Source organism: Mobula birostris, chromosome 13 (genome assembly GCF_030028105.1).
Source record: "Mobula birostris isolate sMobBir1 chromosome 13, sMobBir1.hap1, whole genome shotgun sequence".
Taxonomy (NCBI): domain Eukaryota; kingdom Metazoa; phylum Chordata; class Chondrichthyes; order Myliobatiformes; family Myliobatidae; genus Mobula; species Mobula birostris.
Window position 1 is genome coordinate 28,848,092 of NC_092382.1, and position 19,057 is coordinate 28,867,148.

At 45.7% G+C, this 19,057-nt stretch overlaps 1 protein-coding gene across 1 annotated transcript in view; it reads left to right on the forward strand.

Moving 5' to 3' along the window:
- The first annotated feature begins 13,584 nt into the window (after positions 1-13,584).
- Positions 13,585-19,057, forward strand: part of LOC140207869 (uncharacterized) — a 118,932-nt gene continuing 113,459 nt past the window's right edge. The window contains 1 exon segment of the mRNA XM_072276416.1: positions 13,585-13,765. Within this exon segment, the coding sequence (XP_072132517.1) occupies positions 13,585-13,765 (181 nt within the window).

Below are 19,057 nucleotides of genomic sequence, written 5' to 3' on the forward strand. Positions count from 1 at the left end.
GAGCTCCGACACTGGAGGCGCTGTGAGGAGCTCCGACCACTGGTGGCGCCGTGGCGAGCTCCGACCACTGGTGGCGCCGTGGGGAGCTCCGACACTGGAGGCGCTGTGGGGAGCTCCGACACCGGAGGCGCTGTGGGGAGCTCCAGCCACTGGTGGCGCTGTGGGGAGCTCCGACCCCGGTGGCGCTGAGGAGGAGCTCCGACACCGGAGGCGCTGTGGGGAGCTCCGACACCGGTGGCGCTGTGGAGGAGCTCCGACACCGGTGGCGCTGTGGAGGAGCTCCGACACCGGTGGCGCTGTGGAGGAGCTCCGACACCGGTGGCGCTGTGGAGGAGCTCCGACACCGGTGGCGCTGTGGAGGAGCTCCGACACCGGTGGCGCTGTGGAGGAGCTCCGACACCGGTGGCGCTGTGGAGGAGCTCCGACACCGGTGGCGCTGTGGGGAGCTCCGACCACGGGTGGTGCTGCGGCGAACCTCCCGCTAAACGCAGTCGCTGTGCCGACCGCAGCCGTCGCCGGCGGTTCTCCTGTTCAGGCGGCGGTGAGGAAGGACCGATCCCGCTTTTGTGTAAGTTGGGGGCTGACTGCAGTGCGAAAGGGCCGGGACCGACTTCTGCTGGACGGCTGGAGGCTCCGGGCTCTCCGGTCCCGCGGCCCCGATTTTAGCTTTGCACCCGAGCCCGGGTGGTGGGATCAGTTGTTGTTCCCAGGCTGGGAGAGGGTTTGGGGCGAAGGGTATCTGTCTGTGTGTGGGTAGAGGTTATGGGTGGACTGTGGGTGTGGGGTGAGTGGAGGGAAGGGTGTGGGACCGTAGTCGGGTGGGGTTGCTGTTGTGAGGAACTGGGATGATCGGACGTTCCGTGACCCGGGTCGGTCAAATAAAGTTGTCAACGGGAGGATCTGCTCCGTTGTATCGGACGCTCGGGCATCCTTTCAATGAGCAACAATCTCTTTTCAAATTCATCACTGTCTAATCTTGCTGTTAACATCGTGTTTGTTACAAAGCCCCAGAGTCTGGGAACAGCTGTCACAGTCATGGGCTGTTGGTGCAGACTGGGATGGCGGTGGAGCGTCAGTGACCTCTGTATCAGAGAAGGACACGGGTTTGTACAGCCGCTTGTGAGATATAAATGTCCTTACAGTGGATTCGGATCTGGTGGGATATCTGGAGTTTGGAAGGGGAAAGGGAGAAAGGAAGGGGCTGAAGTGGGAGAGTTTTAAGCAGCGAAACATAGTCCGGGGTGGAGGAGTACAGGAGCTGTCTGAGAGATCGTTTTAATTGTTTTTTATATAATCTCACAGATGGTGACCGAGGAGAAGCTTTTTGAGGGAGGATACCCAGAGATCAGCAGGTCACACAAGGTATTAAGAGAATGACAGTGATGTGATGTCCTGTGTCATGAGTATAGACAGTCATCTCAAGTGAGGAGTGTGTGTGGAGATGCAGTTCCACTGGGATCAGGGAAGTGTCCATCTATCTGGCTGAGTGTACAATCTTTGGGATTCACTGCCCCGAGGGTGTGAAGGCTGGGTGCATCTGAGGTGGAGAGAGATAAGTATTTAAGAGAGTGAGGGGGATGGCCACAAAAGTACAGGTCAGAAACGGCCGTGTTAAACAATCATAAGATCATGAGATACAGCAGGAGAATTCCTCCTCATTTCTGGTCTAAATTGATTTCCGTCTCATCTGAGAGTCTGCCCCCTGGTCCTGGGCTCTGCACTATGGGAAACGTCCTCTCACATCCTTTCTATCTCGGGTTTTACAGTATTCAGGAACTTCCAAACTCCTGTGGGAACAGGCACAGAAACATCAAACACCATGAGCTATGATCTTGTTAGGTAGCCTCATGTGCAGCACCTTGTTAAAGACCATCTGAAAATCCGAACAAACAGCATCCACTGCCTCTCCTTTGTGTGTCCTGCCTGTTGTTTCATCAGAGAATTCCAACAGATCTGTCAGGCAAGATTTCTCCTGAAGAAAACCATGCCTACTTTGGCCGTACTGTATTGTGCACCTCCAAGTACCCTGAATCCTCATCGTTAATGGACTCCAACATCTCCCCACCTACTGAGGTCAGACTAACTGTCCTATAATTTTCTTTCTTATCCCTCCCTCCCCTCTTAAAGAACGGAGTGGCATTTGCAACTTTCGAGTTCGCCATAACCATTCCCAAATCTAGTGATTCTTGAAAGATCATTACTCATTCCTTAAGAGAAACATGAGGGGGAATTTCTTCACTCAGAGGCGGTGAGGTTGTGGAATGGGGTGCCAGTGCAAGTGGCAGGTTCGATTTCAACATCTCAGAGAAGATTGGATGGGTTCATAGATGGGAGGGGGAATATGGTCCCAGTGGAAGTTGCTGGAACTCAGCAGATTGATAGGTTGGCACAGACCAGATTGGCCGAATGGCATTATTCTGTGCTGTCGTGCTCTATGTCCTTAATGTCTGCACAAACTCTTCAGCTCCCTCTTCCTGAACCCTTGGGTTTACACCATTTGGCCGGGAGTCTTATCTACCTTCAGACCTTCCAGCTTCCAAAGCACATTTTCTCCTCTGTAATAGCACCTATTCTCACTTCTGCCCCAATATTCTTGAGGTCTTGGCATTTTTGGGGGAAAAAAAGATGCAAAGTCAGGGTAAGGGATGTAGAGGGGACAGGGGAGGAAGAAGTCCAAGGTGGGAGGTCATAGGTGAAACTGGAGATGGGGAGGGGTGAAGTAATATACCCAAGGATAAAGTTTTCCTCAACGAAACCAGGATTGAGCACTCCATGCCACCGTGTGTAAAACTAATAAGAAGTACACAATACTAAAGTTAAATGAAAGCACTATCCAGAAAAATGAAGAAATGGTCACTATGGAAGATGAAGTTATCCATTCATGTCCCTCCAGAGAGACATCCCGCGATCTGAGTAGACAGATTCCGCGCAAACTGAGAAATGATTATGCTTTGCGATGCCTGCACCTCAAGTTTTACCAGCTGCAGCTGAAAAACAATAATTATTATAGGTTGACAAACTCTCTATAGACGGACGATCGCTAGACATGAAGTCTTGGTTTCTAGAACTGCACGTGGCAATGAATTCCACAGATCCACCACCCTCTGTCTAATCTCACCTTCGTTCCAGAAGGACGCCCCTCTGTTCCGAAACAGTTTCCTCTGGTCCTAGACTCTCCCACCATGGGACATACCAGTCTACTCAGGTCTTTCAACATTCGATAAGTTTCAATTATATCACCTTTCATTCTTTTGAATTTCAGTGAATACGGGCCCAGAATCATCAAAGGGTCTTCATAGGATAGGACATTCAATCTTTTAGACTCTCTCCAGTGTTAGCCCATCCTTTCTAAGATAAGGGGTGCAAAACTGCTTACAATAATCTAAGTGAAGCTTCACCAATGCTTTATAAAGCCTCAACATTAAGTTCTTGCTTTTATATTCTAGTCCTCCTGAAATCGCATTTGGCCTCACTGCCACCTCAACTTATAAATTATCCTTTAGGGAATCCTGCACAAGGGCTCCTAAGTTTAGACTATTTAGAAAATAGTGTACCCCAGTATTTCTTTTCCCAACGTGCATGACTATACGCTTCCCTACACGGTATTCCATCTGCCATATTTACACCCATTCCTTGAATCGTCAAAGTCCTTTTATAGCCTTTCTGCCTGGCCTTTTATAGCCTCTTTTATAGCCTCTCTGCCCGGTCCTCCAGCTATCTTGATATCATTGGCAAACTTTCCAATAAAGCTATCAATTCTGCCATCCAAGTCCTGTGGAACATCACTAGTCACCGGCAGCCAAACAGAAGACGTCCCCTTTGTTACTATCCTTTGCCAATCAGCCACTGTTTTATCCATACAATAATCTTTCCTGTAATGTCATGGATTCATAACTTGTTAACTAGCCTCATGTGTGGCACCTTGTCAAAGACCTTCTGAAAATGCAGATGTACATCATTAACCGATTCTCCTTTGTCTAGCTTGTCTAACGACTTCAATAAATTCCAGGAATTTCAACACACTTTCCAGGCAAGATTTTCCTGGAGGCAAACATGCTGAGTGCCGATTTTATCACATGCCTCGAAATGCCCTGGAAACACATCCCCAACATCCGACTTCAATATCTACCCAACCAGTGAGGTCAGACGAACTGTACTAAAATTTCCGTTCTTCAATCTCTCTCCCTTCTTGAGTAGTGGAGATACATTTCTGAATTTGCAGTCTTCCGCAACCATACCAGACTCACTCCACTGATTCTTGAAACTTCATTGCTCATCCCTCCACAATCTCTTCGGCCACCTCTTCCAGAACTCTGGGATGTACACCATCTAGTCCAGGTGATCTATTTACCTTCAGACCTTTCTGTTTGCCAGGAACCTTCTCTCGAGTAACGACAACTTCACACACTTCTGACCACTGACATCTGGACATACAGCATCCCACTAGGTGCATCCACAATGAAGACTGGTGTGAAATACTTATTCAGTTCAGCCGCCATCTCCTTGTCACCCACCCTCCCCAGGCATCGTTTTCCCCCGGTCCGACATCCACTCTTGCCTCTTTTACACTTCATAGACCTGAAGAAACATTTGGTATCATCTTGTAACTTCGTATTCCATCTTTTCTTTCTTAATTAATTTTTTAGTTGCCTCTTGTTGGTTTATAAAAACTTCCCAATCATCTAGCTTCCCACCAATTTTTGCTCTGTTATATGCCCTCTCTCTGGCTTTTATGTTGGCTTTGCCTTCTCATTAGCCGTGGTTGTATGACGCTCTCTTTAGAATAGTCGTTCCTTTTTCAATGTATATATCCTGTGTCTTCCGAATTGCTTCCCGCATTTACAGCCTTTGATGCTTTACCGTCATCCCTGCCAGTGTTTTTTGTCTGTTATCAAATTTGGCCAATTCCCCTCTCATTCCTCTGTATTTGTCCTTATTCCACGGTTATATTGATAGATCTCACTTTAGCTTCTCCTTCTCAAATTTCAGTGTGAATTCAATTATATTAAGATCATTCTCTCCTCAGGGTTCTTTTACCTTAAGTGCTCTAATTCGGTTCATTGCACAACACCAAATCCAGAATAACTGATCCCCAGCTGGGCTCAACATGGTGAGCAGTGACCAGTGATGTGCCTCAGGGATCTGTTCTGGGACACTTACTCTTCATCATATTTATAAATGACCTGGATGAGGAAGTGGAGGGATGGGGTAGCAAGTTTGCTGATGACACAAAGGTTGGTGGTGTTGTCAATAGTGTGGAGGGCTGTCAGAGATTACAGCGGACATTGATAGGCTGCAAAACTGGGCTGAGAAGTGGCAGATGGAGTTCAACCCAGATAAGTGTGAGATGGTTCATTTTGTTAGGTCAAGTATGATGGCAGAATGTAGTATTAATGGTAAGATCTTGGCAGTGTGGAGGATCAGAGGGATCTTGGGGTCCGAGTCCACAGGATGCTCAAAGCAGCTGCACAGGTTGACTCTGTGGTTAAGAAGGCGTACGGTGTATTGGCCTTCATCAATGGTGGAATTGAATTTAGGAGCCGAGAGGTAATGTTGCAGCTATATAGGACCCTGGTCAGACCCCACTGAAGAGTACTGTGCTGAGTTCTGGTCGCCTCACTACAGGAAGGATGTGAAAGCCATAGAAAGGGTGCAGAGGAGATTTACAAGGATGTTGCCTGGATTGGGGAGCATGCCTTATGAGAATAGGTTGAGTGAACTTGGCCTTTTCTCCTTGGAGCTACAGAGGATGAGAGGTGACCTGATAGAGGTGTATAAGATGACAAGAGGCACTGATCATTTAGGGCAGTCAGAGGCTTTTTCCCAGGGCTGAAATGGCTGCCACAAGAAGGCATGGGTTTAAGGTGCTTGGGAGTAGGTACAGAGGAGATGTCAGGGGTAAGTATTTTACTCAGAGAGTGGTGAGTGCATGGTATGGGCTGCCGACGATATTCCAGATAACTGTGTATCAAGAGTTCCGATGAAGGGTCTTGGCCCAAAACATTGATTCCCATCGATAGATGCTGCCTGACCTGTTGAGCTCCTCACATACATTGTCTTGTTGCTCTAAACTTCCAGCATCTGCTGTATCTCTTGTGTCCCATATACTGGTACGTTTCTGGAAAGGAGACACAGGTAGGCAGAGAGGGTGCTGTGGCTGTGTTGGTAAAAAGTCAAATCAAATCAAATCATCAGGAAGGTGGCGTAGGGTTGGAAAGCAAACATTAAAAAAAAATCACCCAACAGTCTGATAGAATTTCTAAACTATCTATTTTCATCAAAAATAAACATGATTATATGAGTATAATGAGTATATATGAAAGTCTGATAAAAAAAAACACAGGCCAGAAAACTTAATTGAGAAGCCAACTCAGAAAAATGTATTACCACTATGGAAGAAATAACTAACCAGTGGAATGAGTATCACCCTCCTTGGGAGGCATCCCAATGATCTGAGCAGATGAAATGGTGACAAGGAAGCATCGAGCCCCTGACTGAGAGTTGGAGACCTCTTCCCTGAAACAGAGGGATTCCTCGCAGAAATACAGGCCAAGGTGGTTAACAAAGAAAATAAATCAAAAATGCATAAAATACAACAAGCAAGGTGATTAATGCAGAAAATGCCAAGAGAAACCAGACACAGTCCAACACATTCTGGGATCCTGCAGCAGTTGAACTCAATCAGATTACGTACACAGGTACAATCAAATAGCAAATATCATTCACTAAAACCTTGCTTTAAAATATAAACTTATGAATGACCACCGTAACTTCATAAAGGCACCATAAATTCAAGCCTGATCCGGTTTTAGAGTCAAAATCTCACAATTTATATGATAGTCAATACATTATTTCAGATAGGACAATCCATAATAACCATCCAGATATAATATTACAGGATAAACAAGCAGGAACAACTCCCTCAATAGATAAAACCATTCCCAACACACATGTTCCTCGACCAGTGGAGCACCTCACCACAGGCATTGTTTCTGTCATCAGTCAGACAACCAAATTACTTTCTCTGTCAATCAGCTTCCAAATGTTGCTACTCTGTCATTTATTGCCACACCCCGCTGCTGATTCCCTTCTCCTCATCATACGTTCTTACCCCGACCATCGTCCAGAGCCCCAAACTCTGCCCTGTGCAGACTCGCCTCTGGTTTCTGACCCTGCTCCGTTCAACATCCAACTAATGGCTTCTCATTCTGTTTTCAGTCTTGAGAGGACAGTGGCTTTTTCTAACAACCCTGGCAGCTATGTAGGATGCTGGTCAGAACCCACTTGGAGTACTGTTGTCAGTTCTGGTTGCCTCACTACAGGAAGGATGTGGAAACCACAGAAAGGGTGCAGAGGAGATGTACAAGGATGTTGCCTGGATTGGGGGGGGGGGGGACATGCTATCTGAAGACAGGTTGAGTGAACTCGGCGTTTTCTCCTTGGAGTGAAGAAGGATGAGAGGTAACCTGACAGAGGTGTATAAGATGATGCGAGGCATTGATCGTGTGGATAGCCAGGGGCTTTTTTGCCCCAGGGCTGCCACAAGAGGACACAGATTTAAGGTGCTTGGGAGTAGGTACAAAGGAGATGTCTGCGGTAAGTTTTTATGCAGAGAGTGGTGAGCGCCTGGAATGGGCTGCCGACGACAGTGGTGGAGGTGTATACGATCAGGTATTTGAAAAGACTTTTGGATTGGTACATGGAGCTTAGAAAAGCAGAGGGCTATGGGTAACCCTAGTAATTTTTAAGGTAGGGGCATGTTTGGTAAAACTTTGTGGGCTGAAGGGCCTGTATTGTGCTGTAGGTTTTCTATGTTTCTTTGTTAACCCTTCAGAAGCAGGGAAAATGACCTATAATGTGGAAATAAGAAGGTGAACTACCAATGTCATTCTTCCTCAGCCCAGGGATTTGAGGGGTGAAGAACATGTCAGCTAGAACTGCAGTCAATTTGACTTCTTCAGTCTGCAGAAAATTCAAGGGGAACCCCTTCACCCACACAGTGGTGACTGTTTGGAACCCATCACCACAGGGAGAGCAAGAGGGGAACAACAGGGGAGGATTTAAAAGGACTATCGTGGAACAGAATCACTGGCAGGGTCCAGCTGGCCTGAGTTGACTCTTTACTGTACACTAGGTGCATTATAAATTCACTAAGTACCAGAGACAAGAATTCCAACAGAACTGATTTATTTGCCTCAGATCCAGGATATTAAACAACAGTCCCATTAAAGGTGAATGTGCAGCAGAAGAAACTCCTCCCATGCCCAGTGACCAGGGCGCAGAACTGGGTGTGGTGAGCAGCAGCAATAATTGCAGAGTTCAGCACCGACAGTCACTCTCGAAACTGCATTCAGCAACGGTGATGGACAAATATCCAGCATTCAGCTTATTGAAACTTCCTCCCAGTGTGAACCCGGTAGTGTGTCACAAGGTTAAATGACTGAGTGAATCCCTTCCTACATTCACAGCAGGTGAACGGTCTCTCCCCAGTGTGAACTCAATGATGCACATTTGATGGAGATGGCTGAGAGAAACTCTTTCCAATGTCTGAACAGGTGAAAGGCCTCGATCCAATGTGAACTCGTTGGTGTCTCTGCAGGTGGAATGACCGAGTGAAACCCTTCCCGCAGTCTGAGCAGGTGAATGGCCTCTCTCAAGTGTGAACTCTCTGATGTACCTTCAGTTTAGATGATGAAAGGAATCCCTTCCCACAGTCTGAGCAGGTGAATGGCCTCTCCCCAGTGTGAACTCGCTTGTGCACCAGTAGGTCGGATGACTGAACGAATCCCTTCCCGCAGTCTGAGCAGGTGAACGGCCTCTCCCCAGTGTGAACTCGCTGATGTACCTTCAGGTTAGATGACCAAGTGAATTCCTCCCCACAGTCAGAGCAGGACTGATGATTGAGTGAATCACTTGCTCCAGTTCTTCAGTATCTGGACAGAGACAGAAAAACTGGTGTATTGTTTTGAAGATTCCTGCAGAGAGATTCCTTGTCGTTTTTAATCTGTAAAAAGATTTACAAAATCCATCAATGGGTGAAGGACATTTCAGATGAGATCACTCGAGTTGCCAAGGTGTGAACTGACTTCACACTGTTACAGTAAGGATCAACCCAAGTTGGAAGGAGAAATCATCTTCTAACTGGGCACAGTGTTGGTATCTGGAATCAAACTCCCTGATGCTCTTCCTGTCTCAATAAGAATGGGGCATTTCTGCCATCTCAAATCTCTGACTTGGCTCAGTTTGACTCTCTCTATTGGTATTATTCCCTGTTCCCACTGAGCTGTATGGGTGCCTGGCCCCAAAGGAACTGAAACACTCTCACACAAATAGCCTTTGTTGACCTGCAGCTGGGACCTTCTTTTATGCACTGTTAATTTAAAGTGCCGCAGTTTTAATGCCATATAAAAATTTGCTGCTGAGATGAATGGTTGGTCTGTTAAAAGGAATTAGAGTGAATATTAGTATTATTTCAGGTTCTTGTCACAGTCATAGAAAAGTACAACACAGAAACAGACCCTTTGGCCCATCTAGTTTGTGCTGAACTATTTAAATGTTTTATTCCCATATCCCTACCATCCAGGTACGTACACAAACCTCTTAAATGGTGAAACTGAGCTCACATTCACCACTTCTGCTGGCTGCTCATTCCACACCTGGATGACCATCTGTGTGAAAAAGTTTCCCCTCATGTTCCCCTTAACGTTTCACCTTTCACCCTTAACCCATGGCCTCTGGTTGTAGTCCCACACCATCTCAGTGGTTAAAGCCAGCTTGCATTTACCCTATCTATAACCCTCATAATTTTGGTACAATTCCATCAAATCTTCCCTTAATCTTTTACATTCCAAGGAATAAAGTCCTGACCTGTTCAATCTTTCCTTATAACCAAGTCCTCCAGACGTAGCAATATCCTTCTGAATTTTCTCTGAACTCTTTCAACCTCTTTTACTTCTTTCCTCTAGGTAGGTGACCAAAACTGCACACAATAGTCCCAAGTTAGGCATCACCAATTTCTCATACAGAGTCAACATAGCATCCATCTCCTGTACTCAGTACATTGGCTTATGAAGGCCAATGTGCCAAAATCCTTCTTTCTCCAGCAACTTTTGCGTCACCACAGTACACACAGGTAACACCAGTTTCTGTATTGTACATAAATATTTCCCCTGAACCCTCCCCCAGGTGACTGACGGTGGTGAACTCAGTGATGGCAATGCCAATGAATATGAAGGGAAGGGCAGTAGTCTGTCTCATTGGAGTCTGGCACATTTGCGATGTGAAAGCTACTTGTTGCCCAGGACAATGTGTTGGATATCATTATGGATCCAGAGAGAGTGGGTCAAAACATGTTCTCACGGGTAGAAAAGTCCAGAACAAGAGGAGGTGGAACAAGCAACAGACACAAAATGCTGGAGGAACTCAGCAGGCCAGGCAGCATCTATGGAAAAGAGTACTAATGCTGAGTTCCTCCAGCAATTTGTGTGTGTTGCTCGGATTTCCAGCATCTGCAGATTTTCTCTTGTTTGTGACTGGAGGCAGAACAAAGGTGATTTTCACAACAGCTGATGTGAAAGATTTTGTTCCCTTTCTCCGAGTTCCCGATCCTTGCATTTAGACAGCTGGAGCTCAGCTCTGTCTGAGAGACCCATCGGTTCCCATTCCCTCATCAGCCGGAAGCCCCCTGGGGCCCTTATAGTGATCGAGAGAGAAAGGGAAGAATCGGTGTTGGAAAAAGTCCGACCAGAGAATCGTTCTTACCTGCAATCGGATGCACACGAGGCCGGTTGTGTACTGTGCGCATGCGTGATATTCGGGAACATCGGCAACCCTGACACCAGCGCATTCAATCGGTGAGTCAGCGACTGCGTAATTTAAACGCTAGGCGTTCTGGGTAATCACGATGCCATTAAAAGTGTCTGCAAGCACCGGTTCCATGCCCATGGATCAGTGTTTGTATGTACAAAAAACTCAGCACCTGTTTTAATGCAGACAGCAGCTCCCATAAACAATATACTGAATATCAACAGGCATTCCCTGTGTTTCATGCCAAAGTAAAACCCTCTTACAATGCAGATATAAAAAACAAGAGATTCTGCAGTTGCTTGACATGTGCACACACAAACACACACACGCAAAATGCTGGAGCAACATCCTGGACCGAAGTGACTGTAATGTGCTGTAGATTCCTGTGATTCTATGTAATTCAGCGGCAGTCTCTTCTCCCAGGGAGTGGTGACTTGTTCCAACCTGTCATCACAGGGAGAGTGAGAGCTGAACGGCAGGGATAGATTTTAAAATACCTGTGCACCAACAGTTTCGCACTGGGATCCGGCCGTTCATCTGCTCCGTGTGTGCGAAATGACTCATTCACTTAATCCACTTTATGATGCTCCGGTGAGTTTACAATAAAATAGAGGCCACATTTCTGTCCGGAGTGAGCAAAAAGGTTTACTCAATCATCCCAGCTGGTGCAACGCCAGCAACTTCACATCAGGGAGGAACTTCAAATCAGCTCTATGTTAAATATTTAACCATCAAGGTAACTGAGGGACTGTTAGAAACATAGAAAATAGGTGCAGGAGTAGCCATTCGGCCCTTTGAGCCTGCACCGCCATTCAGTATGATCATGGCTGATCATCCAACTCAGGACCCTGAACCTGCCTTCTCTCCATACCCCCTGATCCCTTTAGCCACCAGGGCCATATCAATCCCCCTCTCCATTATATAATCAGTTCAACATGACTTGCCTTTCATAAGTCTATTTTTTCTGTTATTGTCACACTTTGTTGAAGTGTTAGTTCTGAGACTGATTATCATTTGCAAGGCTTTCCTACACTGAGGTTAATCTGCCTGATCTAGGATCGCTAGATTTATCTTTGCATCTCTTTTGAGCAAAAATACTGTATATCCTATTCTCTAGTCCTCAGATGCACCCCAAAGCTGTAGATGTTGGAAGATTCTGACCACAACTTCACAGTTTCCTCACATACAATCTATCTGTACCAGATGATTTATCCACATTCAGTTCAGCTGGCATTTATGGCAAATCCTCTTTTTCAACATCTCCCCAGAACAGAGCCTCATCTTCCTTTTCTGTTACTGTCAAAATCTGCAGTTCTTGCGGCTGCTCATCCCACCCAGGACCGAACCCTAGTCACTGAGCATTGGAGGAGTCAGTTCTGCTGATGTTAGCCCTAAACTAGAGTGGTGTTTAATATTATGGATCTGTGAAAGACAAATTAGTTCTGTATCAAATCCCGTGTCTCAGGTACTTACTGTCTCTACCACACTCACGATGTACAGTAGAGAGGCCACTCGGCCCATTTAGTTCCTGCCCATGTTTCTGTTCCATATCAGTATATCACAATCTATCCCTGCCATTTCCCTCTCACTCTCCCTGTGATGACAGGTTACAACATGTCACCACTCCGTGGGATAGGAGATTTCCCTTGAATGTCATAGAATCATAGAAATCTACAGCACATTACAGACCCTTCGGCCCACAATGTTGTGCCGACCATGTAACCTACTCTAGAAACTGCTTAGAGTTACCCAACCGTATAGCCCTCTATTTTCATAAGCTCCATGTACCTTTCTAAGATTCTCTTACAAGACTTCATTGTATCCACCTCCACCACCGTCGCTGGCAGTGCATTCCACACAAACACCACTCTTTGTTTAAAAAAACTTAGCTCTGACATCTCCTCTGTACCTATTTCCAAGCAGCTTAAACCTATGCCCCCTCGTGTTATCCGTTTCAACCCTGGGAAAAAGCCTTTGGCTATTCACACGACCAATGCCTCTCATCATCTTATTCACCTGCAAGAAATTTTCTGCATGCTTTTCTCCAGGCTGAATAAGACAATGAGCTCACTGTGGTTTTAACGTTCTTCAGGGCTCTGGACTAAGGTGCTGAAGCTCCTTCTTCCCTGCTCTTTTCAACGTTTTGGGTCATTTTCACTAATTTCAAAGGACTGTGTCTCAGACAGCTGGGTTGTTGTAATGTGCCTCTAAAGTCTGACAGTAGACGAGCGAGTGAATCTTTGATGGAGCAGAGTCAGAAAACAAAGAGTTGTCAGCCTGATTCAAGGCTTTGGGGCTCCAGAAAGAGAGGGGACTTAAAGTTTACAAGGAGGAGGAGGAAGAGAAATCAGGCCGGCAGGATATGGCTACAAATGAAAGATCAGAAACATTTTGAAACAGTTTGATTGGAAGAAAAAGGTGGTTAATTTCTGCAAATTAGTGGTGGAAATCAACAGATCAGGCAGCAAATGTGGAGTGGAATAAATAGACAACGTTTAGGACGAGCCCCTTCAGCATACCTAGACTGTGTACTCCTCTGCTTAGTTGCTGCCTGAACTGCAGAGTTCCTCTAGCATTTTGTGTGTGTGTGTGTGTGTATGTGTCTCTGTACTGTATTTCCAGCAACTGCAGAATCTCTTGAGTTTTATATCTACATTTGTAAGAGGATTGTACTTTGGCATTAGATACACGGTGATATTGAGTATATTTTTTTACGGGAGCCGCTTTCTGCATTAAAACAGCTGCTGAATTTTCTATATGCACAAAAAAAACTGAGCTATGGACGTGGAACTGGTGTATGCAGAAACTTTTAATGGCACCATGATTAGCCATAAAGCCGTGCGACAGAAATTTCGCCCTTGCCGAAGCACCGATCAAATGCGCAGGCGTCGGCGTTGTGACGTTGCCGAATATCACGCATGCGCGCAGTATACGGAAGGCCTCAAAAGACCGACAGCAGGTAAGAGCGCGTCCCCGGGGATGAGGGAGAAGGTGAGGGGAGACATGGAAAGGGGAGAGCGGAGGGGGAGGGACAATTGCTGTGATCTCCGGGCACCATGACCCGCAATCCCGGGACAGTCCTGCTCTCTTCCCTCTCTCTCAGCCCCACCATCCGTACACGGGCCCCGGGGAGCTTCCGGCTGATGAGGGAATGGGAACCGATGGGTCTCTCAGACAGAGCTGAGCTCCAGCTGTCTAAATGCAAGGATCGGGAACTCGGAGAAAGGGAACAAAATGTTTTACATCAGCTGTTGTGAAAATCACCTTTGTTCTGCCTCCAGTCACAAACAAGAGAAAATCTGCAGAGAGGGCACAGTTTTAAGGTGCTCGGAAGCAGGTACGAAGGAGATGTCAGGGGTGTTGTGTTCTTTGTACGTACCGTGGGTTACTAATAACAAACCATATTCTGCAGAATTGATCTTTTATTTAACAGCAGAAAAAAACAAGTTTTACACTGCCATGCTTCTTGATAATTCTTCATTTCTGCGCATGCTGGGAACTCTGCCCAGTCACGTCCTGACACGTGATATCACCACAAGGGGTGAGTTTTTTACACAGAGTGGTGAGTGCGTGGAATGGGCTGCCAGCGACTGTAATGAAGCCGGATACAATAGGGTCTTTTAAGAGGCTCATGGATAGGTACATGGTGCGTAGAAAAATAGAGGGCTATGGGGAACTCTAGGTAATTTTTAAAGTAAGTAATGTCTGGCACAGCATTGTGGGCCGAAGGGCCTGTATTGTATTTGTTGTATAAATGGGGAAGTCACTTACCCATGACCTCTGGTTGTCGTCCCGCCCAACATCAGTGGAAAAAGCTGCTTGCATTTACCCTATCTATACCCTCATACCTTTTTAAACTTCCAACAAATCATCAAAGCAATGTATAATATCCTTGTTTATGCTTAGAGCCTTTTTTAGATGTATAAAATGATGAGGGGCATTGATCGTGTGGATAGCCAGAGGTTTTTCCCCAGGGCTGAAATGGCTAACACGAGGGGCATAGTTTTAAGGTGCTTGGAAATAGGTACCGAGGGGATGTCAGGGGTAAGTTTTTTTTACACAGAGAGTGATGGGTGTGTGGAATGCACTGCCAGCAGTGGTGGTCGAGGCAGATACAATAGGGTCTTTTAACAGCCTCTTAGGTAGGTACATGGAGCTTAGAAAAATAGAGGTCTATGTGTTAGGGAAATTCTAGGCAGTTTCTAGAGTAAGTTTCATGGTTGGCACAACATTGTGGGCTGAATGGCCTGGAATATGCTGTAGATTTCTATGTTCTATGTTGAACAGCAAAATAACTTTGGCTACCCTACAATGCTCTGATAACTCTCCCATTACTAAGGATGATTTAATTATCTCTGCTAGGGCCCCAACTATTTCTGCACTTGCCTCCCGTAGGGTCCGAGGGAGCACCTTGTCATGCCCCGGAGATTTATCCACCCTAATCTGCCTCAGGATAGCAAACATCTCCTCTTCTTTAATCTGTATAGGGTCCACAATTTTAATGCTGCTTTTCCACACTCTCATTGACACTCTGTCCATCTCCTGAGTAAATGAGATAAAAAAAAATTAAGATCTCACCCATCTGCTTTCGTTCCACACATGGATTGCCATTCCGGTCTTCCAGAGGACCAACTTTATGCCTTGCAATCCGTTTGTTCTTAATCTATTTCTAGAATCCACGACAATTATCCTTTATCTTTTTTACGAGGGCAATCTCATGCTTTCTTTTAGCCATCCTGATTTATTTCTTATGTTTTCTCTTGAATTTCTTATACTCCATAAGAACCTACCTGCCTATCTCTGTTATGCAACTCCATTTTGTGCTTCACCAGGTTCTCAATATCTCTTGAAAACCAAGAGATACAGTTTCTATCTTTATCTTTTATTCTGACAAGCACATACCCACTTTGTGCTTACAAAATTTTGCTTTGAAGGCCTCAATTTACCAAGCACACCTTTGCCACAAAGCAGCCTGTCCCAGGCCACAGTTGCCAGATCCTAGTATCTAAATTCCAGGTGTTGATCCATGCTCTGAACACATCCGCCTTTCCTACGCTGCTCCCTGTATTGAAATATACAGGGCTCAGCATATTCACTGCACCATGCTTAACTTTTTCATTCCTGTCTTTGTCTGAGGACTGAACAACAACTGTCTCCACAACGTCTCCAGTATCTGTTCTGTTATTCAGGCTCCCATTCCCCCTGCAACTTTAGTTTAACCTTCCCCCACCCCCACCTCCCACCATGCAGCTCTATCAGCCCTTTGTGCTTCATCTGCCAGATCAATAAAAAGGAGGTGCATACCAGGTACAGGCAGATAGGAACAAATGGGGTACGTATGAAGTACAGGAAATTCAAGTGAACACTTATGAAAGACAAAGAAGGCATGAGGTTGCCCCAACAGACATGGTGAAGGAGAATCCTCATGGATTTTGCAGATATGTTAAGAGCAAAAAGGATTGCAAGGGGGGAAAAAAAAATAATCCTATGCAAGATCAGAACAGTAGTTCTGATCTGAGACAAAATAGATGTGGGAGATTTTTTTTTGCATCCGTATTTACACAGGAGATGGTCACAGAGTCTATAGAAGTGAGGCAAAGCAGCATCAACTTCATGGACCCTGTACAGATTACAGAGGTGGAGGTGTTTGCTGTCTTAAGGCAAATTAGCGTGGATAAATACCCAGGGCCTGACAAGTTGTTCCCTGGGACTCTGCGGCAGACAAGTGCAGAAATTGTCGGGGCACAAGGACAGATATTTAAATGATCTTTAGAGACAGGTGAGGTACTGGAGGATTGGAGGACAGCCAATGTTGTTCCGCTGTTCAAGAAAGGCTCTAAAAATAAACTAAGAAATTGTACATTGGTGAGCTTGACATCAGTAGTGGGAAAGTTATTGGAACGTGTGTGCAGGAACTGGAGATATGCTGTAAGTATTTGGATAGGTGTGGACTGATTAAGGATAGACATCAGGGCTTTGAGCATGGTAGGTCATGTCTAACCAATCTTGTAGAGTCTCTCGAGGAAGTTATCAGGCAAGGCAGTGGATGTTATCCACATGGACTTGAGCAAGGCACTGGACAAAGTCTCATATGGGAGGTTGGTCAAGAAGGTTCAGTCACTCAGCATTCAAGATGAGTTAGTAAATTGGATGAGACACTGTCTTTGGGAGAAGCCAGTGTGTGGTAGCATATGGTTGCCTCTCTGACCGGAGGCCTGTGACTAGTGGTGTGCCACAGGGATCAGTGCTGGATCTGTTATTGTTTGTCATCTATATCAGTAATCTGGATGATCAGCAAATTTGCGGATGACACCAAGATTGGTGGTGTAGTGAACAGTGAGGAAGACTATCATGGCTGCTGTTGCGATCTGGACCAACTGGGAAAATGGTTTGAGAAATGGAAAATGGAATTTAATGCAGACAAGTGTGAGGTGTTGCACTTTGGTAGGACCTACCAAGAGAGGTCTTTCACTGTGACTGGTAGGGCACTGAGGAGTTTTGTAGAAGAAAGGGATCTGGGAATACAAGTCTTTAATTCACTGATGTTGGGGGAGTCCAGAACCAGAGGCCACAATTTGAGAATAAGGGGTAGGTCATTTAGCATGGAGTTGAGGAAAAACTTTTTCAGCCAGAGAGTTGTGGATCTGTGGAATGCAGTGGAGGCCAATTCTCTGAATGCTTTCAAGAAAGAGAGAGATCTCTTAATGATAGCAGAGTCAAGGGATATGGGGAGAAGGCAGGAACGGGGTACTGATTGTGGATGATCAGCCATGATCACAGTGAATGGCAGTACTGGCTTGAAGGGCCAAATGGCCTACTCCTGCACCTATTGTCTATTGAAAATGGTGTCATGGATGTGACGGAAAGAAAGACTTTGGCCCATTGGCCTTCATGAACCAAAGTACTGACAACAATAGATAGACGTTATGTTGACTTGTGGAAGACATTGGTGAGGCCTAATTTGGAGTATTGTGTACAGTTTTGGTCACCTACCTACATGAAGGTTGTAAAAGAGGTTGAAAGAGTTCAGAGAAAATTCACAAGGATGTTGCCAGGTCTGGAGGACTTGGGTTATTAGGAAAGATTGAACAGGTCAGGACTTTATTCCTTGGAACATAAAAGATTGAGGGGAGATTTGATGGAGGTATACCACTATTATGAGGGGTATAGATAGGGTAAATGCAAGCTGGCTTTTACCACTGAGATGGGGTGGAACGACAACCAGAGACCATGGGTTATGGGTAAAAGGTGAAACGTTAAGGGGAACATGAGGGGAAACTTCTTCATACAGACCGTCATCCGGGTGTGGAATGAGCAGCCAGCACAAGTGGTGCATGCGAGCTCAATTTCAACATTTAAGAGGTTTGTATAGGTACCTGGATGGTAGGGGTATGGGAGTGGGCAGATTAAATAGTTCAGCACAAACCAGATGGTCCAAAGGGCCTGTTTCTGTGTTGTAATTTTCTGTGACTGTGACAAGAACCTGGAATAATACAAAAATTCACTCTAAGTTCTTTTAACAGCTGTGCAGACCAACCATTCATCTCAGCAGGAATTTTTTATATAGCGTTAAAACTGTGGCACTTTTAAGTTAATAATACATAAAAGAAAATCCCAGATGCATGACAAGAAAGACAACTTGCCTGATACTCTTTCAGTTACTGTGGGGCCAGGCATCCATGCTGCTCAGCAATGGAGAGAGTCAAACTGAGCCAAGGAGCAAATCGGAGACGGCAGAAATGCCCCATTCTGATAGAGACAGGAAGAGCATCAAGGAATTGATGGTCATTCCAGATACCAGCACTGTGCCCAGTTAGAAGATGATTTCTCTCTCCAACTTGGGTTGAACCTCACTGTAACAGTGTGATGCCAGATCAAACCTTGAAAACTCAAGTAATCTCATCTGAAATGTTGTCCTAACCCAGTGATGGATTTTGTAAATCTTTTTACAGGTTAAAAACGAGATGGAATTTAGCTCCTAGGATCTCAAACACAGTTTTGCTGTCTCTGTCCAGATGTTTGAGAAGTGGAGCAAGGGATTCAATCGACCACCCTTCCAGCTCAGACTCTGGGGAGGGATTCACTTGGTCATCTGACTGACTGGCATGCCCGTCATTTTACACAGGGGAAAGGCCATTCACCTGCTCAGACAGTGGGAGTGGATTCAGTCGGTTATCTCAATTGAAGGTACATCAGCAAGTTCACACTGGACAAGGCCATTCATCTGATCTGTGTGTGAGAAGGGATTCAG